The sequence below is a fragment of the Callospermophilus lateralis genome, chromosome 13 (assembly GCF_048772815.1).
Source record: "Callospermophilus lateralis isolate mCalLat2 chromosome 13, mCalLat2.hap1, whole genome shotgun sequence".
Classification (NCBI taxonomy): domain Eukaryota; kingdom Metazoa; phylum Chordata; class Mammalia; order Rodentia; family Sciuridae; genus Callospermophilus; species Callospermophilus lateralis.
Genome location: NC_135317.1, coordinates 50,467,786 through 50,494,390, shown reverse-complemented (window position 1 = coordinate 50,494,390; position 26,605 = coordinate 50,467,786). Strand labels below are relative to the sequence as shown.

General features: G+C 41.0%; 1 protein-coding gene across 1 annotated transcript; it reads right to left on the bottom strand.

The window, feature by feature from the left end:
- Positions 1–26,605, bottom strand: LOC143412054 (phytanoyl-CoA dioxygenase, peroxisomal-like). The gene is made up of 7 exons (XM_076872898.1): positions 26,433–26,605; positions 25,641–25,785; positions 20,166–20,247; positions 6,190–6,371; positions 2,825–2,974; positions 1,944–2,078; positions 1–54 (listed from the first exon to the last, which is right to left on the bottom strand). The coding sequence occupies exons 1-7, from the start codon at positions 26,603–26,605 to the stop codon at positions 1–3; spliced, it is 921 nt and encodes a 306-aa protein (XP_076729013.1).

The following is a 26,605-nucleotide window of genomic DNA, read 5'->3' as shown; positions in this document are numbered from 1 at the left end:
TCAAAGGTTGCTTCTTTCTCCTTTCACAAGTTGTGCATGAGACATGATAAAATCCTGGAAATAATACCAAACATAGTGAGTGTAAGGAAGTCTTTCATTGGTCTATTCCCCATAAGAAATGAGATTTCTAGCCTCTAGAAATCGTTAAATGAAAAAAAAAAAAAAAGCTATGATCATTATATTGATTAGTAAATAAAGCAAGTTCTGGAACTCCAAACACTTTAAACAGTGCTAACTGCATGGATGGATCCCCAACCTGTCAGCCTTGTTGATCGAAAGTGATGCATCTGGGAGATGTGATGCTAAGTCACAGCAGTTCACTACCCTTCTCTCTGCTTATCTTTACTTTACTTCTCTGAACTATTTTGAGGGCGCATATCTGATGAGATCATAGTAGTGAAAGTGGTGCCATTGTTAACGGTTTCTTTGGGTTTTCTCCTTTTTTTTTTTTTTTTTTTTTTGTGCATTACTAGAGATGAGAGATGGAACCCAGGGGCACTCTCCACTAATCTATATCTGAGCCCTTTTTATTTTTTCAGTTTCTTGCCAAGTTGCTGAAGCTGGCTTCACTTGCAATCCTCCTGCCTCAACCAAGCTATGAAGTAGCTGGGATTACAGGCATGTGCCACAATGGACCCTAAACCATTATTAATAAAGAAACAAAGATGATATTATTTCATTTTTATTCTTGAGCAAACAGCAGGGTATTGTGGAAAGAATAATGTCAGAATTAGCTTTACTCTGAAATCTAGCTCTGTTACTTAGACCAATCTCTGGGACTCTAATTCCTCTTTACATAGACTGTATAGCACCACTGAGTTCTGGTGAAGAAAATGAGAAAAGGGACATAAAAGTGTGTTTATAACTTAGAATTATATAATTTGGCATTGTTATTCTATTATTCTATTGTTATTCTAAATGTGCCTGACAAACTCTAACTTATAAAGTACCTAAAATAAATCAGGGTGGTGTTGATTCAGGACAGCCTTCACAAGCTTGAAATGTGATGTACAGTCCAGGACCCCCATCAGATACTAAAGTCCATGGATGCTCTATCCCTTGAATCAAATAATCTCTGTACATCCTCCCATATTCTTCAAATTAATTCTAGATTAATTATAACACCTGGTATCATAAAAACACTATCCAGATTACATACACTATTGTTTAGGGAATAAGGATGAGAAAAAAAATGTCTGTATGTGTTCAGTACAGATGCAATTTCTTTCAAATATTTTTAGATATCCTGAATATTTTCCAACAGTTCAGTTGATTGAATCCCCAATCATGGAGCTTTTTCAAAAAAGAGACACATTTGTAGGTTCTAAAGGGAGAAGCAAGATTCTCCATCCTGAGGAGGTGTTCTGATGGTTCCCAAAGGCACTATGTGTTGACCTACAGCATCCAGGATAATGCAGAGTTATCATCACACTCAGTCTCTTGCGGGAAGGGACATGCCTGTATTATTCATTGAATCATGCAAATGAAATACAATAGGAATAGCTTCTTGGTTCAGAGACTAAAATGTGTATTTTCTACAAAGTGAAGAGATTTATTTAATTGCCTTGATTGCTAATTTGTCTATTCCTCATCAGTGGCATTGAATATCCACTACTTAACAAATACTTTCCAAGTGATGTGTATCAATTAGGAAAGCACTTGAAACACTGTCTACTGCCCCCTTAGAGATGTTGCATCTCTGCTCCATGCACATTATGCCTCTCATTAACACCACATGCAAATTTACTGAGAGGAATATTGATCCCAGAATTGCACTCTGGAGTCTTACAAGAAAGGAGATCTGATTGAATCCCAAACCTTTATGTTTGTTTGAATGTCCTAGAAGGATCCATATCCTAAACTCAAATTAAATCAGGGCTTAATTAAGTATCTGAGGAAAAAAATCTGAAACATTTTTACTTGGTCATTTCATGCAAGCGTACCTTCAAATCTGTGGTATTTGCATTTCCATAGTATTTTCTTGCTGTTTCTACAACTTCTTTCTCAATATTTTCTTGACTGGTGCCTTTCACATCAATGTAGTGGCAATCAGCACTGACAAAATGGCAGGAAATTGCCTGTGCAGGGTGAACATTGATAATGGAGAAAAGCATCTCATAAATGTCAACAACAATGCAAGGAGTTTTCCTTGCAGAAAGTAATTATTACACACAGATTTGACTTCTAAACTGCAAGCCCCTCTCCCTGGCATCCTAAATATGTCTACCTTGTAGGTCAGCCTCTCCCTCCTGCCCGCTAGTTAAATGCTAATTAAGGAACTATAAAAAAATCTTTTACCTAGCTATGATTATATTTTTAAAAGGTATATAGGAGACACTGGCATAATTGCCTAAATAACCAATCTTTATATTTTTTAAATTTATTTTTCAGTTATTGGTAGACACAGTGTCTTCATTTTACTTTATGTGCTGCTGAGGATCCAACCCACTGCCTCACATGTGCTAGGCAAGTACTCCACCAACTGAGCTAGAACCCTAACCCCAAATGTGATTATCTGAGTATTTCAGCCCTTGTTTTTGCTCAGAAGGCAGAAGCTGTGTATTGCAAGGTGACCTACTGCTCTGAAACAATTCCACAAATGACAAGGATTCGAGAGGAACAGGTTTAGGATCCTGAGGACACCTGGATTCTAAGTAAGTAGAGGAAACAAAAAAAAAAAAAAGGAAATATCCTTTCTGGTAAGTAAACTGGAAAATACAATTCAGTTTAGTTAAAAGTCATAAATCTTTTATATTTTACTATACCTATAATTTCTGCTTTGAACCCATTCACCTTTCAAAATGGGAGCAATGTGAAAGCGTACTTTCCTGAATCCTTGAGTTCGGTTCCGGCCAGATCCATGGATGAGCAAAGGATGAAAGAAGACACTGTCTCCCTTCTCCATCACAAGGTGCACTCGAGCATTGTCTTGGTCATAGTCCTGGATCCCATGGTACATGGTGTTAACTCCACCCTGGAACACATAAGACAGGCACAGTCTACACTGGAGGAAGCACCAAAATGAACACTTTGTGCATGACTCATCAGGGACAGCAAGGGTTCTTTGACTTCTACCAAGAGGAAGACTTATCTAAGTTAAATTCTAAAATTATAAAAGATGCATGAGTCTGTCATATGTCTGGTTTTTGAAAGTCCCATGTTATGGGTACAGTGGTGCACACCCGTGATCCCAGCTACTAGGGAGGCTGAAGTCAGGCATCCCAAGGTCAGGACAGCTTAAGTAAATTTACCAAGATCCTGTCTCAAAAAGATTTTTTACAAAGAGATGAGGATGTAGCTCAGTGGTGGAGGGCTTGCCTAGCATGTGCAAGGCTCTGAGTTTGAACCCCAGCAATGCAAAAAATTAAGGTCACAGGTTAATAATAAATTCACTCATTTTTTGACCAAATGAAAATTTTGAATTTTACCTACACTTCCTCATTGAATTATAAGTAATTGAGATCAGCTTTGCCTCTTGTGATAAATGCAGGTGAACACCTTTCTCTTAGGCATTTCCAGCCTCAATCTTAACATACTTGCTCCAGCCTGACATTCACCTCAACTAGAATTTTGTTCACATAATTCTTGTATTACTTAATGTATCTTAGCCTAATTATTACCCCAAAATAGAATGGTGAAAAGGTTCAATTTTTCTGAGCTCAAAGGACTTATGTCATATTCAGTGTACAAAGAGAATAGTAAGTTAAATATTGTTTATTGTTAACTATTTCCAAAGGTAGTCATAACTCAAGGAAATGTATTCTATCCTTATCAAAGAAATTAATGTTAGAAGTGACTACAGATGATGAGCCTTTATGCATCTGGGCAGAAGTGTCCCATTTCTCATGCTAAAACTATTTTTTGGGGAAGTGACCATCATCCTATTGCAGAACATAGTAACTTTGACCCAGTATAATGGTTACACTGTCGGTTTGATTGGATTAAGATGTGCCAAAAATAAAGGGGCTTCTGGTGGATGCTGGTGTGTCTAGTGATGATTGATATGTGGGATAACGAATGATTACTCTCTTAAGTAATGCTTCCTAAGCATTACTGTCTAATAGGATGGTGGCTTGGATGGGATTAAATTGGAAGAACAGGGATGGGGTTGTAGCTCAGTGGTAGAGCCCTTTTCTCGCATGTGCAAGGCACTGGGTTCGATACTCAACAACACAATAAAAAAAATAAGCAAATAAAATAAAAGTATTGTGTCAATTTACAACTAAATAAAATTGAAATAAAATAAATTTGCAAGAATAAAGAAGCAGCACCAAATGGCTGCTGCGATTCTCTGAGGCCATCAGCCTGCCCTTTCACTTCAAAGCAGATTCTTTTTGCTTTAATAAGTACATTTTAATAGTTTGATGAGCTCTTTCAACTATGCCTTGTTCCTGTGGATTGTATGGGATTCCTGTTATATGAATAATGCCAAATGATGAGCAAAATTGTTTAAAAGAGGTAGAAGTATAACCAGGAGCATTATCTGTTTTTAACTGTTTTGGAACGCCCACAGTGGCAAAATTTTGTAAGCAATGAGCTATAACATCTTTAGTTTTTTCTCCGGCATGAAGGAAGCCCATCAAAAATCCAGAAGAAGTATCAACTGTAACATGCAAATATTTTAATTTTCCAAATTCTGGCAAGTGTGTGACATCCATCTGCCAAATATGGTTAGGTATCAATCCTCTAGGATTGATTCCAAGATTAACTTGTGATAAAAAGGTCACACAATTTTGACATTGTTTTATTATTTGTCTAGCTTTTTCCTTAGTTATTTTAAAATGCTTTTGTAAAGTATTAGCATTGACATGGAACTTTTTATAAAAATTTGTAGCTTCTTCTAGTGTAGAGAAAATATGTATGTCATGTGTAGTTTTATCTGCTAAATCATTGCCCAAACTAAGGGCTCCAGGCAATCCTGTATGTGCCCTGATATGTCCTATAAAGAATGGATCTTTTCTGTCCCAGATTAGACTTTGTATAGTGGAAAGCAAAGAGAAAACAGTAGAGGAAGGGAAAATCCTACCAGCATCTTCAAGGGATATTAAAGCATTAACTATATACTGACTATCAGAAAATAAATTAAATACAGAATCTTTAAACATCACAAAAGCTTGTAATACTGCATTAAGCTCTACCTTTTGAGCTGATTGTTTGGGTACTAAAAATGTAAAAGTTTGATCAGGTGTAACTATTGCTGCTGTACCATTAATTGATCCATCAGTGAATATATTTGGAGCATTCACGATAGCTGTTTTTCTTGTCATTTTTGGAAAAATTACAGGATGTGATGACCAAAAAGACAATAAAGGATTAGATGGTAAGTGGTTATCAAATGAAACATTAGATTTGCACATGATTATTGCCCAAGTATTTAACTCATTAGCTAACTCATCAATTTGATCCATAGTATATGGAGTAATAATTTTATTGGGAGAAATTCCAAACACTCCCTTTGCTGCTTTTATTCCTTTGAGTATTAATTGTCCTACAGCCTCAGGATGCCTAGTAAGAATAGTGTTAGGAGAATAAGATAAATGTATCCATAATAATGGACCTTCTTGCCAAAATACTCCTGTATTTTTTTTTTCCAAATGAAACTAACTTTATTTTTAGAACCATACACGCCAAACAAAACAGCTCCTCAGGAAAAACCCTCAGAGCCCAACTGCCACCACCGGCTTCCCACAAGCCACTTCCCCCACCCCCGGCCTCTCCACCTCCCACAATCCTCCTGCTCTTGAGGCCGATTGGCTGGGTCGCATGAGCGGAGCCAAAAAAAGTCCCCCAATGAGCAGCTCCGTGGCCTGAAAGGGCAGAAAAACAGCCCAATGAGCATCACTGCAGAGGAGCCAATCAGCTAGATGTTGCTGGGGCTGCTGTGAACCAATCATCAGCTGGCAGTCTGAAAGTTTGCTGGGGCCCCTTTGGCTGTGGCTCTCAACACCATCTCAGATCCCAGGCAGCTCCTACCCAAGTCTCCACACTGGCTGGCCCTCATACATATGATGAAAGAACAAATATAATTAATATTTGATCTGATGTCCTTGAACTCCTCCTGATCCCAATTGCAAATTTCAGGACAATGATTTGCTGAGAAAGAAAAGCAGTCTCTTTTCCAAGTTTTTGACATGAAATTACAACAGGGAAAGAGATTCTGATCCAGACTCAGCAGTAAGACAGACCTACCTCCCACTGGGGGTAGTCATGTGGCTTCAGGGGAAGTTTGTGGGTGCCTGAGAGGACAGCCAGACAGCCGTGGTTCTGGTCAGTGTGTTCCATGGTGGTCCAAGCACACACAATGCGATTGCTGGGCCTGAAGGGGAAATAGTGCAGATTCTGGTGCATGGGATGCCGGGAAGTCTTCTTGCCTGAAATGAGCCTGCTGTCAAAAGGGGCTCAAGCCTCATACTTATTATTCTTTGCCTGAATAAACAACATATTGACCTTCTCCTGAAAAAAATAACCACATCAAACACTGTGCAAAATCTGTCTAAAGGGAAAGTTCTACACTGAAATAGCAGTCAAGATGGTGCTCCAAATCTACACTTATCTTCTGAGTTTCTGGTTGCTGGGTGCTTACCTTCTTTTCTAGGGATGGTGGGATCTTTGTTTTGCTTTATTCCTTTCTCACTCTATATTTGGCACAGAGCTAGCATGCAGTAATGATTTTGTTAAAAAAGCTGGACTTATTAAATTAAACAGACTGTTACAATTACATTTAAAGTTTATTTTCTTTCCTTCAGGTTTTTCTTATTTTGTTTTTTTGTGGTAGGGGTCTGAATTTCAGTCTCATAAGAATAGTCTCAAGGAGTATGGGGGATTGAGCCCAGGGATGCTTAACTACTGAGCCACATCCCCAGCCATTTTTATTTTTTTATTTAGAAACAGGATCTTGCTAGTTAGTTAGAGCCCTGCTAAGTTGCTGATGCTGGCTTTGGATCTGAGCTTCTCCTGCCTCAGCCTCCCAAGTCGCTAGGATTACAAAGTGCAATACAGAGCCCAGCTGAGGTCCCCTTCTATGTGGCCGATGCCAAAAACAGTTCCCTTAGAGGTCCTGATTCACAGAGCAATAGTCATCCTGTGTCCAGTCAGTGTCCAGTCAGAAACACTAACCACAGGGACATTTTCCCCAGCTTTTTCTAGGCACTTGGTTTCCAGACCACCTCCCCTCAAAAGAAAGGACATCCTATCACTTAAACCTCTCCCAGCTGTCAGAAGGAACAAAAAGTACACAGGGATAAAACCTTCTCATGGCTGATTTCTGCTGTGTTGTAAAAGGATCTCTTGGTGTGGTCCAAGAGCCACCTGTGGTGGGAGCCATCAGCCAAGTAGGTATGACAATTTCCTTCCCAGCTACTCCCATGCTGTCTAGTGGAAGGACTTCTGAAAGGTGACCTTGCTCAAGGACCAGGGCGGATCCGTGTTCCCCTTTAGAATAGGGCGGTTTAGCATAATAGGAGATTAGGGTGTTCCCCCTTTAGAATAGGGCGTATCCTGCTGCTGAGTTCCTCTTGAGTTCTTAGGGTCAGACAGTATATTTTGGGAGACAGAAGCCCAGGAGTAGTGGATTTGGGCAGAGTGTGGATTTGGGCAGAGAACGTGGATTTCCCCAGAACGTGTTTGTAGATGGCCGGTGTGAGTTCGGGAATAAAGAATTGACTTTAGGCGCTTATTGTTCGGCAGATCGCCCTGCGGCTGGAGTCTGCGGAGCGCACTGGGAAACGACGGGCTGGTGGCGCAGAGATACAGCGATGCTGATTCTGCGGGCTCCTGCCAGCTAGGCATTTGCTGAGCTCGGAGCTGAATTCTGGGTTGGAGACAGGGAAGGAAACGGTCCAGTTCGGTTCTCCACACCGGTCAGACCACGGAGGAAGCCAGCGGCCACCATCTTGGAGAGCTGACGTCACCATCCTTGTTTTTGACTGATTGCAGCTCTTTCAGCTATAGAACAGGTAATTTCAGGCTGACAATTGTCTGCGTCTCGCAGACAAATTGCTCAGACTTAGTGCTAAATAACACGCGGAAACTGCTTCTTGGAGCCTGCTCCTATCAGAACACGCACCGAGCCCGGAGCGGCGGAGCTCCGGCTACCAGAGCTGCTCTGGCCCAGGGCTATAGAACCCGCGGAAACTGCTTCTTGGAGCCTGCTCCTGTCGGAGCATGCACCAAGTCCGGAGAGGCCGAATTCTGGCTCCCGGAACTGCTCTGGCCCAGGGATAAAGAACCCGCGGAAACTGTCTCTCGGTCCGGGTCCTGCTGAATACTGTGAAGGCCAGAGGGGTGGAGCAGAGCCGCCGCCAGAGCCCGGAACAGGCCTAGCGACCTGCCGGCGTGGTGTCGCGTCGCCCCGGCTAGAGCAGGGGCCGAACAGAGCCGCCGCCAGAGCCCGGAACAGGCACAGCGACCCGCCGGCGTGGTGTCGCGTCGCTCCGGCTAGAGCAGGGGCCGAACAGAGCCGCCGACAGAGCCCGGAACAGGCACAGCGACCCACCGGCGTGGTGTCGCGTCGCTCCGGCTAGAGCAGGGGCCGAACAGAGCCGCCGCCGGGGCCCGGAGCAGGCCCAGCGACCCGCCGGCGTGGTGTCGCGTCGCTCCGGCTAGAGCGGGGGCCGAACAGAGCCGCCGCCTGCGCCCGGAGCAGGTCCAGAGATCCGCCGGCGTGGTGTCGCATCGCTCCGGCTCGAGCGGGGGCCGAACAGAGCCGCTGCCAGAGCCCGGAATAGGCCCAGCGACCCGCCGGCGTGGTTGTCAAGAATCCCCAATTGGAGTAGGGGGAAAGCAGATCCTTCACCCGCGTCCGCAAGGTAGGCAGGCCTGTGACAGTCTGGCAGAACAGCCCCAGCGGCCTGCCGGCGTGGTAGACACGTCACACCACTTGGGGGAGGGGCAGAGCAGAGCCGCTCCCCGAGCCTGGATCAGGCCCAGCGGCCCGCCAGCGTGGCAGTCACATCACTCCATTTGGAGTAGGGGCAGAGCAGAGCCGCAGCCCGCGCCCAGAACAGGCACAGCGACCTGCCGGGGTGGTAGTCACGACAACCCAATTGGAGAAGGGGCAGAGCAGAGCCGCCGCCCACGCCTGCAAGGTAGTCAGATCCGCGACTAACTGGTGGAACAGGCCCAGGGGTTCACGGACGTGGTGACGTGGTAGACACATCACACCAATAGGAGGAAGGGCAGAGCAGAGCCGCTGCCCGCGCCTCCAAGGTAGGCAGACCTGCGACCGACCGGCAGAACAGTCCCAGCGGCCCACCAGCGTGGTAGACAGATCACCCCAATTGGAGGAGGAGCAGAGCTGCCGCCCGCCCCTGCAAGGGAGACTTTTCAACTATACAAGAGCAATATAAATATATAGGGGGAAAAATTTCAAAAACACAATAGTTTCACTAAGCAGAAAGAAACACGAGCAATATGAAAAGACAAGGAAAGAAAGGACCACAAGCAATGCAGGTCAACTCAACTTTAGAAGAGGTTATAGCTGCAGCAGATGGAATGTCAGATAAAGAATTCAGGATATACATGCTGCAAATGATCTGGAGTCTCAAGGAAGACATTAGACAGCAAAATCAGACAATGAAAGATCATTTCGACCACTTCGACAATGTATTACATAAACAAATCCAAGAAGCAAAAGATCAACTATACAGGGAGATAGAGGTAATAAAAAACAAACAAACAGAAATCCTAGAAATGCAGGAAGCAATAAACCAACTTAAAAACTCAATTGAGAATACTACCAGCAGAGTAGAACACTTAGAAGATAGAACATCAGACAATGAAGACAAAGTATTTCAACTTGAAAAGAACATAGATAGCTCAGCAAAACTGTTAAGAAACCATGAGCAGAACATCCAAGAAATATGGGATAATATAAAGAGACCAAACTTAAGAGTCATTGGGATACAGGAAGGTATAGAGGTCCAAACCAAAGGAATGAACCACCTGTTCAATGAAATAATACGAGAAAACTTCCCAGACTTGAAGAATGAGACAAAATCCCAAATCCTAGAAGCATACAGGACGCCGAATGTGCAAAATCATAAGAGATCCACACCTAGACACATTATAATGAAGATGCCCAACATACAGAATAAGGAGAGAATTTTAAAAGCTACAAGAGAAAGGAAGCAGATTACATTTAGGGGTAAACCAATCAGGATAACAGCTGATCTTTCAACACAGACTCTGAAAGCTAGAAGATCCTGGAATCACATATTTCAAAAACTGAAAGAAAATGGGTTCCAACCAAGAATCATGTATCCAGCGAAATTAAGCTTCAGGATGGAAGATGAAATTAAAACCTTCCACGATAAACAAAAGTTAAAAGAATTTGCAGCTAGAAAACCATGTCTTCAAAACATCCTCGGCGAAACATTACAGGAAGAGGAAATGGAAAATAACAATGAATACCAACAGTGGGAGGTAGGACAGTAAAGGGGGGGAAAATAATCAAAAAAGGAAAACAAACCATGTTTAGTAACATAAATAAACAATTATGGCTGGAAGAACAACCCATATCTCAATAATAACCCTAAATGTTAATGGCTTAAACTCACCAATCAAGAGACACAGACTAGTAGAATGGATCACAAAACAAGACCCAACAATATGCTGCCTACAGGAGACGCATTTGATAGGAAAAGACATACATAGACTGAAGGTGAACGGTTGGGAAAAATCATATCACTCATATGGACTTAGGAAACAAGCAGGAGTGTCCATACTCATATCAAATAAAATAGATTTCAAGCCAAAGTTAATCAAAAGGGATAAAGAGGGACACTACATACTGCTCAAGGGAACCATACACCAACAAGACATAACTATCATAAATATATATGCCCCAAACAATGGTGCAGCTATGTTCATCAAACAAACTCTTCTTAAGTTTAAGAGTCTAATAGACCAACATACAATAATCATGGGAGACTTCAACACACCTCTCTCACCACTAGACAGATCTTCCAAACAAAAGTTGAATAAGGAAACTATAGAACTCAATAACACAATTAATAACCTAGACTTAATTGATATATATAGAATATACCACCCAACATCAAGCAGTTACACTTTTTTCTCAGCAGCACATGGATCCTTCTCAAAAATAGATCATATATTATGTCACAGGGCAACTCTTAGACAATATAAAGGAGTGGAGATAATACCATGCATCTTATCTGATCATAATGGAATGAAACTGAAAATCAACGATAAAAGAAGGAAGGAAAAAACATGCATCACTTGGAGAATGAACAATTGGTTACTAAATGATCAATGGGTTATAGAAGACATCAAGGAGGAAATTAAAAAATTCTTAGAGATAAATGAAAGCACAGACACAACATATCGGAATCTATGGGACACATTAAAAGCAGTTCTAAGAGGAAAATTCATTGCTTGGAGTTCATTCCTTAAAAAAAGAAAAAACCAACAAATAAATGATCTCATACTCCATCTCAAAATCCTAGAAAAAGAAGAGCAAAACAACAGCAAAAGAAGTAGAAGGCAAGAAATTATTAAAATCAGAGCTGAAATTAATGAAATCGAAACAAAAGAAACAATTGAAAAGATTGACAAAACTAAAAGTTGGTTCTTTGAAAAAATAAATAAAATCGACAGACCCTTAGCCATGCTAACGAAGAGAAGAAGAGAGAGAAATCAAATTACTAGCATACGGGATGAAAAAGGCAATATCACAACAGACACTTCAGAAATACAGAAGATAATCAGAAACTATTTTGAATCCTTATACTCCAATAAAATACAAGATAGTGAAGGCATCGATAAATTTCTTAAGTCATATGATCTGCCCAGATTAAGGCAGGAGGATATAGACAACCTAAACAGACCAATATCAATTGAGGAAATAGAAGAAACCATCAAAAGACTACCAACTAAGAAAAGCCCAGGACCGGATGGGTATACAGCAGAGTTTTACAAAACCTTTAAAGAGGAACTAACACCAATACTTTTCAAGCTATTTCAGGAAATAGAAAAAGAGGGAGAACTTCCAAATTCTTTCTACGAGGCCAACATCACCCTGATTCCTAAACCAGACAAAGACACTTCAAAGAAAGAAAACTACAGACCAATATCTCTAATGAACCTAGATGCAAAAATCCTCAATAAAATTTTGGCAAATCGGATTCAAAAACATATCAAAAAAATTGTGCACCATGATCAAGTAGGATTCATCCCTGGGATGCAAGGCTGGTTCAATATACGGAAATCAATTAATGTTATTCACCACATCAATAGACTTAAAAATAAGAACCATATGATCATCTCGATAGATGCAGAAAAAGCATTCGACAAAGTACAGCATCCCTTTATGTTCAAAACGCTAGAAAAACTAGGGATAACAGGAACTTACCTCAACATTGTAAAAGCAATCTATGCTAAACCTCAGGCTAGCATCATTCTGAATGGAGAAAAATTGAAGGCATTCCCTCTAAAATCTGGAACAAGACAGGGATGCCCTCTCTCACCACTTCTGTTCAACATAGTTATCGAATCACTGGCCAGAGCAATTAGACAGACGAAAGAAATTAAAGGCATAAAAATAGGAAAAGAAGAACTTAAATTATCACTATTTGCAGATGACATGATTCTATACCTAGCAGACCCAAAAGGGTCTACAAAGAAACTATTAGAGCTAATAAATGAATTCAGTAAAGTGGCAGGATATAAAATCAACACACATAAATCAAAGGCATTCCTGTATATCAGCAACAAATCCTCTGAAATGGAAATGAGGACAACCACTCCATTCACAATATCCCCCCAAAAAATAAAATACTTAGGAATCAACCTAACAAAAGAGGTGAAAGACTTATACAATGAAAACGACAGAACCCTAAAGAGAGAAATAGAAGAGGATCTTAGAAGATGGAAAAATATACCCTGTTCATGGATAGGCAGAACTAACATCATCAAAATGACAATATTACCAAAAGTTCTCTATAGGTTTAATGCAATACCAATCAAAATCCCAATGGCATTTCTTATAGAAATAGAGAAAGTAATCATGAAATTCATATGGAAAAATAAAAGACCCAGAATAGCAAAAACAATGCTAAGCAGGAAGGGTGAATCAGGCGGTATAGCGATACCAGACTTCAAACTATACTACAGAGCAATAGTAACAAAAACAGCATGGTACTGGTACCAAAACAGGCGGGTGGACCAATGGTACAGAATAGAGGACACAGAAACCAACCCACAAAACTACAACTATCTTATATTTGATAAAGGGGCTAAAAGCATGCAATGGAGGAAGGATAGCATCTTCAACAAATGGTGCTGGGAAAACTGGAAATCCATATGCAACAAAATGAAACTGAATCCCTTTCTCTCGCCATGCACTAAAGTTAACTCAAAATGGATCAAGGAGCTTGATATCAAATCAGAGACACGGCGTCTGATAGAAGAAAAAGTCGGCTACGATCTACATACTGTGGGGTCGGGCTCCAAATTCCTCAATAGGACACCCATAGCACAACAGTTAATAACTAGAATCAACAAATGGGACTTACTCAAACTAAAAAGTTTTTTCTCAGCAAAAGAAACAACAAGAGAGGTAAATAGGGAGCCTACATCCTGGGAACAAATCTTTACTCCTCACACTTCAGATAGAGCCCTAATATCCAGAGTATACAAAGAACTCAAAAAATTAGACAACAAGATAACAAATAACCCAATCAACAAATGGGCCAAAGACATGAACAGACACTTCTCAGAGGAGGACATACAATCAATCAACAAGTACATGAAAAAATGCTCACCATCCCTAGCAGTCAGAGAAATGCAAATCAAAACCACCCTAAGATACCATCTCACTCCAGTAAGATTGGCAGCCATTAGGAAGTCAAACAACAACAAGTGCTGGCGAGGATGTGGGGAAAAGGGTACACTTGTTCATTGTTGGTGAGACTGCAAATTGGTGCAGCCAATCTGGAAAGCAGTATGGAGATTTCTTGGAAAGTTGGGAATGGAACCACCATTTGACCCAACTATTCCCCTTCTCGGTCTATTCCCTAAAGACCTAAATAGAGCATGCTACAGGGACACTGCTACATCGATGTTCATAGCAGCACAGTTCACAATAGCAAGACTGTGGAACCAACCTAGATGCCCTTCAATAGACGAATGGATAAAAAAAATGTGGCATTTATACACAATGGAATATTACTCTGCATTAAGAAATGACAAAATCATAGAATTTGGAGGGAAATGGATGGCATTAGAGCAGATTATGCTGAGTGAAGCCAGCCAATCCCTAAAAAACAAATGCCAAATGTCTTCTTTGATATAAGGAGAGTAACTAAGAACAGAGTAGGGACGAAGAGCATGAGAAGAAGATTAACATTAAACAGGGACGAGAGGTGGGAGGGAAAGGGAGGGAGAAGGGAAATTGCATGGAAATGGAAGGAGACCCTCAGGGTTATACAAAATTACATACAAGAGGTAACGAGGGGAAAGGGAAAAATAATACAAGGGGGAGATATGAACTGCAGTAGAGTGGGTAGAGAGAGAAGAGGGGAGGGGAGGGGAGGGGAGGGGGGTAGTAACGGATAGGAAAGGCAGCAGAATACAACAGACCCTAGTATGGCAATATATAAATCAATGGAAGTGTAACTGATGTGATTCTGCAATTTGTAAACGGAGTAAAAATGGGAGTTCATAACCCACTTGAATCAAAGTGTGAAATATGATATATCAAGAACTATGTAATGTTTTGAACAACCAACAATAAAAAAATATATAAAAAAAAAAAAAAAAAAGAATTGACTTTAATGGGCTACTGGACACAGGTGCAGACCTTAGCATCATATCTAGTCAGGAATGGCCAAAACATTGGCCATTACAACAAGCCACTCAAACGCTTCGAGGCCTAGGAGTGGCGACTAATCCCCATAGAAGTGCAATGATATTAGATTGGAAGGATCCTGAAGGATGTGAGGGAACTATACAGCCCTATGTATTGGATCATCTTTCTATAAATTTATGGGGACGAGATGTCCTAGATCAATTAGGTTTGACGTTAACAAATAACATCAATCCTAATGCGCCCACTACTAGGGCTAGACAAGGTTTTAGGAAAGAAAAAAGATTAGGAAAACAAGGACAAGGTATAGCAGCACCAATTCAAATAGATCAAGGAACAGACAGACATGGGTTGGATTTTCAGAAAGGGCCACTGAGACAATCAAAATTACTTGGAAATCAGAAAGACCAGTGTGGGTTCCTCAGTGGCCCCTGACTAAAGAAAAGATACAAGTAGCCCATGATCTGGTCAAACAACAATTAGCGGAAGGACATATACAACCTTCCATATCTCCCCATAATACTCCCATTTTTGTCATTAAAAAGAAATCTGGTAAATGGAGATTATTGCAAGATTTAAGAGCCATTAATAATGAGATGGTTATTATGGGACCTGCTCAATCAGGGATTCCTCAATTGTCTGCTTTGCCAAAAACCTGGCATGTTTTAGCCATAGATATTAAAGATTGTTTTTTTTCAATTCCAATTCATCCCGAGGATAGTCCACGTTTTGCATTTACTATCCCTGCATTAAATCATGAAGGTCCTGATCAGAGATATGAATGGAAAGTACTCCCTCAAGGGATGGCTAACAGTCCAACTATGTGTCAAATATATGTTAATAAAGCAATCCAGCCACTTAGAAATCAAAATCCTGAACTACAAATATTTCACTATATGGATGATGTATTATTGGCACATAAAGATAAAAACATATTGCTGGAATGTTATGCCACACTTACAAACTTATTAAAAAATTATAATCTAGAGATAGCAATAGATAAAGTACAATTAAATTTTCCAATTAATTATTTAGGAGTTCTATTATCCTCAACCATGATCCATCCACCAAAAATTCAAATACGAGTAGATCAACTCAAGTCACTTAACGACTTTCAAAAGTTATTGGGAGACATAAATTGGATAAGGCCTTATCTAGGCATACCAACAGGAGAGTTGGGACCTTTATTTGATATTCTAAAAGGTCCATCAGATCCAAACTCACCTCGCATGTTAACTCCTAAAGCAAGAAATGCATTGAAAATTATTGAAACATATATAGAAAATATACATTTGGATAGAATTGATATAAGTTTGCTTTATTATTTATTGTACTACCAACAAAAAATATTCCTACAGGAGTATTTTGGCAAGAAGGTCCATTATTGTGGATACATTTATCTTATTCTCCTAACACTATTCTTACTAGGTATCCTGAGGCTGTAGGACAATTAATACTCAAAGGAATAAAAGCAGCAAAGGGAGTGTTTGGAATTTCTCCCAATAAAATTATTACTCCATATACTATGGATCAAATTGATGAGTTAGCTAATGAGTTAAATACTTGGGCAATAATCATGTGTAAATCTAATGTTTCATTTGATAATCACTTACCATCTAATCCTTTGTTGTCTTTTTGGTCTAAGCATCCTGTAGTTTTTCCAAAATGACAAGAAAAACCCCTATCATGAATGCTCCAAATATATTCACTGATGGGTCAAATAATGGTACAGCAGCAGTAGTTACCCCTGATCAAACTTTTACATTTTTAGTACCCAAACAATCAGCTCAAAAGGTAGAGCTTAATGCAGTATTACAAGCCTTTTTAATGTTTAAAGATTCTGTATTTAATTTATTTTCTGATAGTCAGTATGTAGTTAATGCTATAGTATCTCTTGAAGATGCTGGTAGGATTTCTCCTTCCTCTACTGTTTTCTCTTTGTTTTCCACTATACAAAGTCTGATCTGGGACAGAAAAGATCCATTCTTTATAGGACATATCAGGGCACATACAGGATTGCCTGGAGCCCTTATTTTGGGCAATGATTTAGCAGATAAAACTACACATGACATACATATTTTCTCTACACTAGAAGAAGCTACAAATTTTCATAAAAGATTCCATGTTAATGCTAATACTTTACAAAAGCATTTTAAAATAACTAAGGAACAAGCCAGACATATAATAAAACAATGTCAAAATTGTGTGACCTTTTTACCACAAGTTAATCTTGGAGTCAATCCTAGAGGACTGATACCTAACCATATTTGGCAGATGGATGTCACACTTGCCAGAATTTGGAAAATTAAAATATTTACATGTTACAGTTGATACTTCTTCTGGATTTTTGATGGGCTCCCTTCATGCCGGAGAAAAAACTAAAGATGTTATAGCTCATTGCTTACAAAATTTTGCCACTGTGGGTGTTCCTAAACAGTTAAAAACCGATAACGGTCCTGGCTATACCTCTACCTCTTTTAAAAAATTTTGCTCATCATTTGGTATTACTCATATAACAGGAATCCCATACAATCCACAGGGACAAGGCATAGTTGAAAGAGCTCATCAAACTATTAAAACGTACTTATTAAAGCAAAAGGAGGGAATTGGTAAGAGGTATATATCCCCCAAAGATAAACTTAAAATAACCCTTTTTACTCTAAACTTTTTAAATTTGGATTCATCAGGACTTAGTGCTGCGGAAAGACATATGTATCCAAAAAATGTACATAAGCCTAAAGTACTTTGGAAAGATATTCTAACAGGACAATAGAAAGGTCCTGACCCAGTGATTGTCTGGAGTCGGGGTTCTGTTTTTGTTTTTCCACAAGGAGAACAGCAACCAATTTGGATTCCAGAAAGACTAACTAAAACGATTTCTACAGATCAAAAAGAAGATGATTTGACTCAAATCCATAACAGCTGATATCCAGAACTCCAGCTTGGGCATTCTTACATCTGCAACAGTGATTAACCAGGATGCTTTTTTCAATATCTATTTTATTATTGCATTTTTCCACATCATAAGGCTCTATTTTTATTTTTTGAGCTCATACAAACGTAGGTTAATGTTTTTTTTGATCAGTTTTATTTTTTGACTGTAGAGTTTTTAAACATTGCAATGGAGATTTCACCTAGGTAAAGCATCAAGGCCTTTATTATTATCTTATGTGTTGTACGTTTGTTTGCACATTTGTGTTTTGTGTTGTATGTCTGTGTGTGCGTATGTCCATATTTCATATATGAGGAGCGCTCATGAGAAAATGGATCCAAATTATTTTTTTTTATTCACGTGATTTAAATGGCTTAATTTAAATTAGGTAAACAGCTGTTAAGGATTGTTTTTAAAGGTGGTTAACAGATCTGCTTGTTTACTAATTTAAATCAGGTAAACAGCTGTTAAGGATTATTTTTTAAGGAGGTTAACAGATCTGTTTGTTTACTTTCACCTTTCCTTTTCATTATATTTAGTAATTCTTTTCAGGATAATGTCTTTTTAGCATCATTGCCAGATAGGAATATCCCAATGAATATAACTCAACAAGTATGCTCAATCAAGGAGTCAACTTACTTTGGGAGGAAACGGACTTTGGGAGGAGACGGACATATTGATAGATTCCTCCACTTTGAACCGCTTGCAGAACTTGCCTGGACTATGTAACAATCGTTTAGTGCAGCAAATTGTGGTAATGCTGGCATATCTTTGCTGATGGTGTCACCAGTGATGCAATTTTTATTTCCTTGCCAGCGCACCACATGTTAATTGTGGTAATGCTGGCATATCTTTGGTGAAGGTGTCACCAGTGATGCAATTTTTCCAAAGGAACTGTCAATTGGCTTGGTGTCATGGCATTTCTGTATCCTCCTCCCTTCTGCTAGTGATGGTCTAAATTTGGGGGCCAATGGCTATATGCTGGACCCGTAGTCAGTGATGGGTATGATCCAATTGCAGTGGTATCAACCTAAGACAGGAGGCTGATGCCTAAAGGTCAGTGGCCTAAAGGTCAGTTTTCCAATGATGGGTAAGAACTGGACAACCTACCAGGCACGGTCCTTAAGCCACATTAACCTCACTCCCCCACTGGCACCAAGGCCAAATTTGGGGGCCAACAGAGGTGAGGCAAAGAACCTCACCCCCCCACACTGGTGCATAGACCCATCCACAAGTATGGCTGTATGCTGGACCGGTAGTCAGTGACGGGTATGATCCAGTTGCAGTGGTATCAACCTAAGACAGGAGGCTGACGCCTAAAGGTCAGTTTTCCAATGATGGGTAAGAACCATATGTTGAACTGGACAACTTACCAGGCACGGTCCTTAAGCCACATTACTTGTTGTTTAATTAATCAGAAGGGGGGAGATGCTGGGAGCCATCAGCCAAGTAGGTATGACAATTTCCTTCCCAGCTACTCCCATGCTGTCTAGTGGAAGGACTTCTGAAAGGTGACCTTGCTCAAGGACCAGGGCGGATCCGTGTTCCCCTTTAGAATAGGGCAGTTTAGCATAATAGGAGATTAGGGTGTTCCCCCTTTAGAATAGGGCGGTTTAGCATAATAGGAGATTAGGGTGTTCCCCCTTTAGAATAGGGCGTATCCTGCTGCTGAGTTCCTCTTGAGTTCTTAGGGTCAGACAGTATATTTTGGGAGACAGAAGCCCAGGAGTAGTGGATTTGGGCAGAGTGTGGATTTGGGCAGAGAACGTGGATTTCCCCAGAACGTGTTTGTAGATGGCCGGTGTGAGTTCGGGAATAAAGAATTGCTGTTTGAATCTACAAGCTATGTGGAGACTCGTGATTTGTGCCCAGCCAGAGACTGCGGCACACCTGCAATAGAATCTCTGGAGGTGGGTATTAAAAGGCAGACACCTGGGATCTACTTGCAGAATCAGTGTCACTGTGAGAATTTAGAATCTAGGGTTTGGCAAGCATAAGGCACCACAAGGACTTGAGTGTGACTTATAGTCACAGCTTTCGTCCTGTTACTAATAATGATGTCTTCAGATCAGAAATGCAGAATCCAACAGGCTAAGAATGGCTGGTGAAGATTAGAGATGTTGAATAGAAGGAGTCTATGATGTAAGAACAGTCACATTTCTTAAACTGTCATTTCAGAGAACCATTCATTGGAAAAGTTACAATAACCCTAAAAGCCACATCTGAAATCATTTTTACTTTAATGTTGATATAACATGAGCTATAATAAGACTGAGCAGCACTCACATTCACTCAATCCAAAGTTTGACAGTTACACACTTGAATGCTTCTAGAACATCACGTTTACCTGTGTTAATTAAACTATCTTTTTGTCTTTCCTCTCTTTAACAAATAAGAGCCCTTTACCTGTATCAGGAGGTTTGTTTATCAGCATTGTGTGCATGGCCATAATATTGGGTCCAGTGAAGCACTCCACATACTTCAGAATCTGAGAAAAGGAGAAGGAAAAACAAACTCATTGGAAATCAGAAATGCACACAAGAGGCATAAAATGTCCACACAAGAAACAAAACAGCAACAATTTAAACATCAATTGGTATTTCACAACACTGCCAACAAAACATAAAAACCTTGGAGTTAGATATCATTCCAGATCTCCAATACTCAACATTCAATGGCAACTTTTTGAGCAAGCTTGAAGTGTAACCTTTCTCTTTTGCCCTACAAAAAAGATAAGGGTATCTAAGAAGTATCATCTAGGAAGCCCAGAATCAGCTCTTCTGCTAACCAAAGCCACAGAGGGTGGCCCAGGCAGAAGGCAGTGTCTCCCTCCTCCTGGGAGACTCTGCATAAAAAAGGTCCATCATGACTTGGGGCTGTCACCACTGGCCCAGCAGAAAGTAGAACAATGAGTCAGAGGACCTCTTTCAATATATGTGGCCACTCCCTCAACAATTCTTAAAGACGGAAGTACTGAAAGGTAAAAAAAAAAAAAATAGAGAAGATGTAGGAAGATAGAAAAGATGTAGGAAGACAAGAATTTTAAACCCACAAAATAGGAAGCAAAAAAAAAAAAAACTAGGAGAAAAAAAAGCAACTAAGTGTGAATGTACAAACCTTAGAAGAAAACTAGAAGATAGAAACAAGATAAAAAATGGTTTAAAATGTCAAATAAAGGTATTTCAGATTAAAAAAATGCAAAAAGCTAAGACAACTATTAGATACAGACATTCAAGATAGAAAAATGTAGAAGAGAGAAGTTTAAAGTCAAATATTGGATAAAATAGAAAAAACAAGGAATTATTAGTAATTTTTTCAAAAAGCCCATCAACTTTAATTTCTGGTGGTGCAGAAATTAGAAGTCTCAGATGAGGGTGTTAAAATTTATAGACAAGAGCCAATTTAAAAAATGTGAAACTAGAAGGAAATTGGTTTAAAACCACACCAAAAAATTAAAAGGGGCTGGGGATGTGGCTCAAGTGGTAGTGCGCTTGCCCGGCATGTGTGCGGCCCGGGTTCGATCCTCAGCACCACATACAAACAAAGATGTTGTGTCTGCCAAAATCTAAAGAATAAATGTTAAAAAAATTCTCTCTAAAAAAATATTAAAAGGACTAAAGCAATTCTAAAAACTAAGGCAAAATGCTTTTGGAAGACTTAAATTTAAAAGGATCTTTAAATTTCCAAAGGATGCATATAGGATATATATCATCCCTGAAGAAAAAAAAATCAGTTAATGTTTTTCTTAACAGGAATCCCATACAATCCACAGGGACAAGGCATAGTTGAAAGAGCTCATCAAACTATTAAAATGTACTTATTAAAACAAAAAGAGGGAATTGGAAAGGGGTATATATCCCCCAAAGATAAACTTAAAATAACCCTTTTTACTCTAAACTTTTTAAATTTGGATTCATCAGGGCTTAGTGCTGCGGAAAGGCATATGTGTCTAAAATATGTACATAAGGCCAAGGTACTTTGGAAGGATATTCTAACAGGACAATGGAAAGATCCTGACCCAGTGATTATCTGGAGTTGGGGGTCTGTTTGTGTGTTTCCACAGGGAGAACAGCAGTTGATTTGATTCCAGAGAGATTAACTAAAGCGATTTCTACAGACCAAAAAGAAGATGATTTGGCTCAAATCTATAACAGCTGTTATTCAGAACTCCAGTTTGGCTATTCTTACATCTGTGACAGTGATTCTCCCACACCTGGAGGCTAATGAATAATGAACAACATTAAGGCCTATTTCAAATGTAAGAAACCTTGGGGCTTACTTGTGTGAAAACCTTCAGACCCATATGCAAGTTACAGGAAGAAGGATGAGATATCAAAAGAAGAGTCAAACGGAGGTGGTAACCAGGATGCTTTTTTCAATATCTATTTTATTATTGCCTTTTCCCACATCATGAAGTTTTATTTTATTTTTTGACTCATACAGACCTAGGTTAATGTTTTTCTGATCAGTTCTATTTTTTGACTGTGGATTTTTTAAACATTGCAATGGAGATTTCACCTGTGTAAAGCTACAAGGCCTTTACTGTTGGCTTATGTGTTGTATGTTATGTGTGCACACTTCTGTTTTGTGTTGTATGTCTGTATGTGTGTATGTCCATATATATGAGGAGCGCTCATAAAAAAAATGGATCCGAATTTTTTTTATTCACGTGATTTAAATGGTTTAATTTAAATTGGGTAAATAGCTGTTGAGGATTGTTTTAATATGTGAACAAAAAAGGAGGTTAACAGATCTGTTTGTTTACTTTTACCTTTCCTTTTCATTATATTTAATAATTCTGTTCAGGGTAATGTAAATTGTTTAGAAAATTGCTTTCTTTTAGTGCCTGCTGGAATGTAACATAATTTTTCTTAGCCATCATTGCCAGAATTCCTATCTTCATCCCAGTGCCGGTGAAGACAAAGATAAAACTAAACTACAGCTTCTTCGATAGCTAACACAGTAAACTGTATAAACTGATACATCAATGAATAATAACTCAGCAAGTGATGCTCAGTCAAGGAGTCGATTTACTTTGGGAGGAAATGGACATATTAGTAGATTCCTCTGCTTTGAACCACTTGCAAAACTTGCATGGACTATGTATCACTTGCATGCATTGTGAACTATCTGTTGGTGCAGTGAATTATGATATTGATGGGGTATCTTTGCTGATGGTGTCATTGGTGGTACAATTTTTCTAATAAGAGCCATCATTTGGCTTGGTGCGTGGCATTTTGCATCCTCCTCCTTTCTGCTTGTGATGGTCTAAAATTTGGGGGCCAACAGAGGTGAGGCAAAGACCCTCACCCCCCCACCCTGGTACCAAGGCCAAATTTGGGGGCCAACAGAGGTGAGGCAAAGAACCTCACCCCACCACTGGTGCATAGGCCTATCCACAAGTATGGCTGTTTCCTGGACTGGTAGCCAATGACGGGTAAGATCCAATTACAATGGTACCAACCTAAGACAGGAGGCTGACGCCTTGAGGTCAGCTCATCCGATGAGGGGTAAGAACCATATGTAGTATTAGACAACCTAAGACAGGCACGGTCCCTAAGCCACATGCTTATTGTTTCATTAAACAGAAGCGGGGAGATGTTGAAAGCCACAGTTAAGTCAGAATGACGCCTGGCACTTTGCCAGAGGGAATGGTTGAAAGGTGACCCTGTTCCAGGATTAGGGTGGCTCCAGGATTAGGGCGGATCCTGGGGGGGGAAATAGGGCAGCTCCGGGATTAGGGCGGATCCTGCTGCCTCAGGCACCCGCTACTTTGGAGTTCCTGTTGAGGGTTCTGAGAGAATTGGCACGTGGAGCCCAGTGGAGGGAGTGTGTTCCTGGGAAGTGTGTGTAGAGTGCTGGTGAGAGTTCGGGTTAGCAGCTCTTGCTGTTTGAACCTACAAGGCTTTGTGGCGGCTTGGTATTTTGTGCCTAGCCAGACTGCGGCAAAGAGCAACATTGAAAGTCCAAGAAACAGCTAACAGAACCAATTAGTTAGGAGAGATGTTGGGATGTTTATATAAAGCAGAAGAGAGCTATTGGCCTAAGGAAAAACTCCAGGCAGTTCCTACAGAGCTTCCCAAAGCACTCTGAATGAGAAGGCTTAAACTGAGCAGGCAAAAGCAGTTCAAGAAACCGATTTGAATTGTGGGTCCTATTCACAGACATTTCTGGATCTGCTCCTCCCCTACAAGCCTGGCACACACACCCTGCTGGCATTCACTTCTGAAGACTCAAGGACAACCCCGGCATTGGATTCTAAATCCTTTTCCAGACACCAGTGCAGACTCTGCCAGGGTCTCCAGGCCATCAGAGGTTGCTGCCACAAAGTACAGAGCCCACCCGGGAAGGGGAGCAGCCCAAAGCACCGGTTGAGAGAGCTTCTATCTCCAGGGGATTGCCCTGGGCAGAGCCAGTGTATCCAGCTCATATCCCTTCAGAGGATTGGCATCCCCTCCTGGGAAGGTTCTAGTGACCTGCCCCCTAGGTTCCTTCCAGGAAGCTCTGGCTCATGTTTACAGTGGGACTGTAATTTCTTGGTCTCCAGACATTCACAGAGGTCCTGCACACCGCGCAGAAAATGACAAGGCAGCTGACTATGGCAAGGCCTCCTTTGGGACCCCAATCCTCCCCTCACTCTTCATGAAGCAAGAAATCGCGGGCTCTCAGAAGGACCAGAAAGGTAGAGCCACAGAAACCAGGACAGTCACCCGCCTGATGGCCACCTGATGGCCAAGAAAGAGGAGGCCTCTGAGGTCGTGGGGGCCGCCAGCACCTGGGAAGGCAGCCTCCACCCCGCCCCCAGGCGCCTGGGAGTGATGTGCCTAGGTGGCCGCAGTGGCAGGGAGCACCGCAAGAGCAAGCGCCCTGGAAGCAATCACTCGGGCCTGGGGCCACCTCCAAGACCAAGGCTGTGATGCCCTATCTGTTCCGAGCCCAGCTCAGCACAAAGGATACCACGCCCCTGGGCAAGGAGCGGCCAAAGTGCTCCAGAACCATCCTCAGGCGAGCGGCAGCGTGCTGCTGCTCCATGGTGGAGGTGAGGACCCCAACTCCCAGGGCCGGCCTTCGCCCCACTTTATTCTGGTGCAGCCCCGTCTCCTGGCGAGGGAGGGGCTACCTGGTCCTAGGAAACACGTGGCGCCCCCGCCCCCCCCCCGCCCCGCCCCCGTGGATCCAGGATCTCCCCCTCTGGGGATCAGCCTATGGAGGATGCAGGACACTTCCTGGGCCACCTGGTCAGTGCAGGGACCACTGTCACCTGTCACTGTCACCTGTCATGAGGCCTGTTTCTAATCTACAAGGACCTTCTCTGCATGACCCCAGCAACACACTTAAACTTCAGAGCTTCAATCCATCAGTAGCCATTCTGGAGACTGTTCTTTCCACTACTAAACCAGTAAAATTCATGTGTTTCCACCAAAAAAAAAAAAAAAAAAATCGTTTGTGGGGTTAAAAGAGATTCAATTTAGTGCAAGTTCAATCCAAATTTTAGAGTTTGGCTGTTTTTTGTTTGTTTGTTTGTTTTAAGTGTATGAAATAAATGACTCCCAGAAAAGTCTGATACTGTCTAGCATAATTTAAATGTTCTTCAGAACTTAAAATTCTTTTTGTAAGATCTGCTTGTAACATCCTGTTGTAAGATCTACAGAGGATTGATATTGCACCTGATCTCTTTTTTCCCCTCAGTTTTTAATTGTTTCTTTATCATGGAGTTATTTGCAGAATGTTGCTCTTTGTCAACTTGTCATTGTTTATTAAATGGTGTCTTTATACAATTTGGTGACAGTGCCAAAGGCCAGCAGTTCAAAGGCCATTTCCCATTTTCACAGAGAGAACATTAATCAGCGATTAGATTATGCCCTTCCCTTTGGCCTTCACCTTTGGGTTCTTTATGCCTTTCCCATGGCATTCTTCATTTGTTGTTCGAAGGTTCAAAGTCTTGCTCGCAGAAGGACCCAGTGTCACAGGAGATTGGGGAGCTGAAGCTCCAAACCCCAGGTCTGGTGTTTCCATGGAGGATAATCTAAAGTCAGACAGGAAAAGCCAAGCAAGAGAATTTTCTTGTAGGAGTGAGAGCACAGTAGGGCTCTGCAGAGAGCTGAGAGAGAGAGTGGGTGGACTCCAGCAGAGAAGGGCAAAGGAACCAGTGCTGCTCCCAACTTGAATGCTCTTTGCTGTTGACCAGGAGAAGTGGGTTCCCCCTCCTGCAGTCTTTACCAGTCAGATGCTGGTCTGCCCCTTCCCACCTGCTGGAGGAGTTTTTGACCCTAGTGGGTCCTCTCTGGAACTGTCATGGTGACCATCCTATTCAGGGGGCTGCATCCACAAGTGAATCCTATCTTAATGCAGGTGCGGGGGTCAGTGAGGGCAGACTTTATCTTAGTGCATCTGTGCTATTAATGAAATTTCCCTTCTGAAATACATTTTAAAACTTAAGGCCATAAACACTAAGTTTACAATGATCTTAGTAGACCCTGCCAGGATTTAGCCCAGTTGATCTTTCTTTCTTGATAGTATTTTCAATAATCTTTGTTTTCATCTGTTTATTCTCAGAGTTAGTGCACCTGTTCATCTACGAGTTACCTGATTGTTATTGAAAAAAAATGAAAGAAACCCCAGGACCCTGCTGTGTTATTGGCTCAAATTTCACTGCTCATAACTAACTACCACCTGACACCTATTGGTTCCTCTACAATGTTCAATTTCATACTGCTGATCTGATCATCCCCAGAGTGAATACCTGACCCTGAACTAGTCCGCTGAGGTTTCTGAGAGTTCTCAGAAGACAGCTTATATGCCTCCGCATTTGAACTAAAGACACTGTCCTCTGGGGGACTCCGCAT

Coding starts and splice junctions, on each gene's coding strand:
- LOC143412054 (XM_076872898.1), bottom strand. CDS start 26,605: ATGCGGAGTCCCCCAGAGGACAGTGTCTTTAGTTCAAATGCGGAGGCA. Junction 6,372..20,165: donor AAACAAACCTCCTGATACAG/GTAAAGGGCTCT, acceptor GGCTCATTTCAG/GCAAGAAGACTTCCCGGCAT. Junction 2,079..2,824: donor GAACTCAAGGATTCAGGAAA/GTACGCTTTCAC, acceptor CACCCTGCACAG/GCAATTTCCTGCCATTTTGT.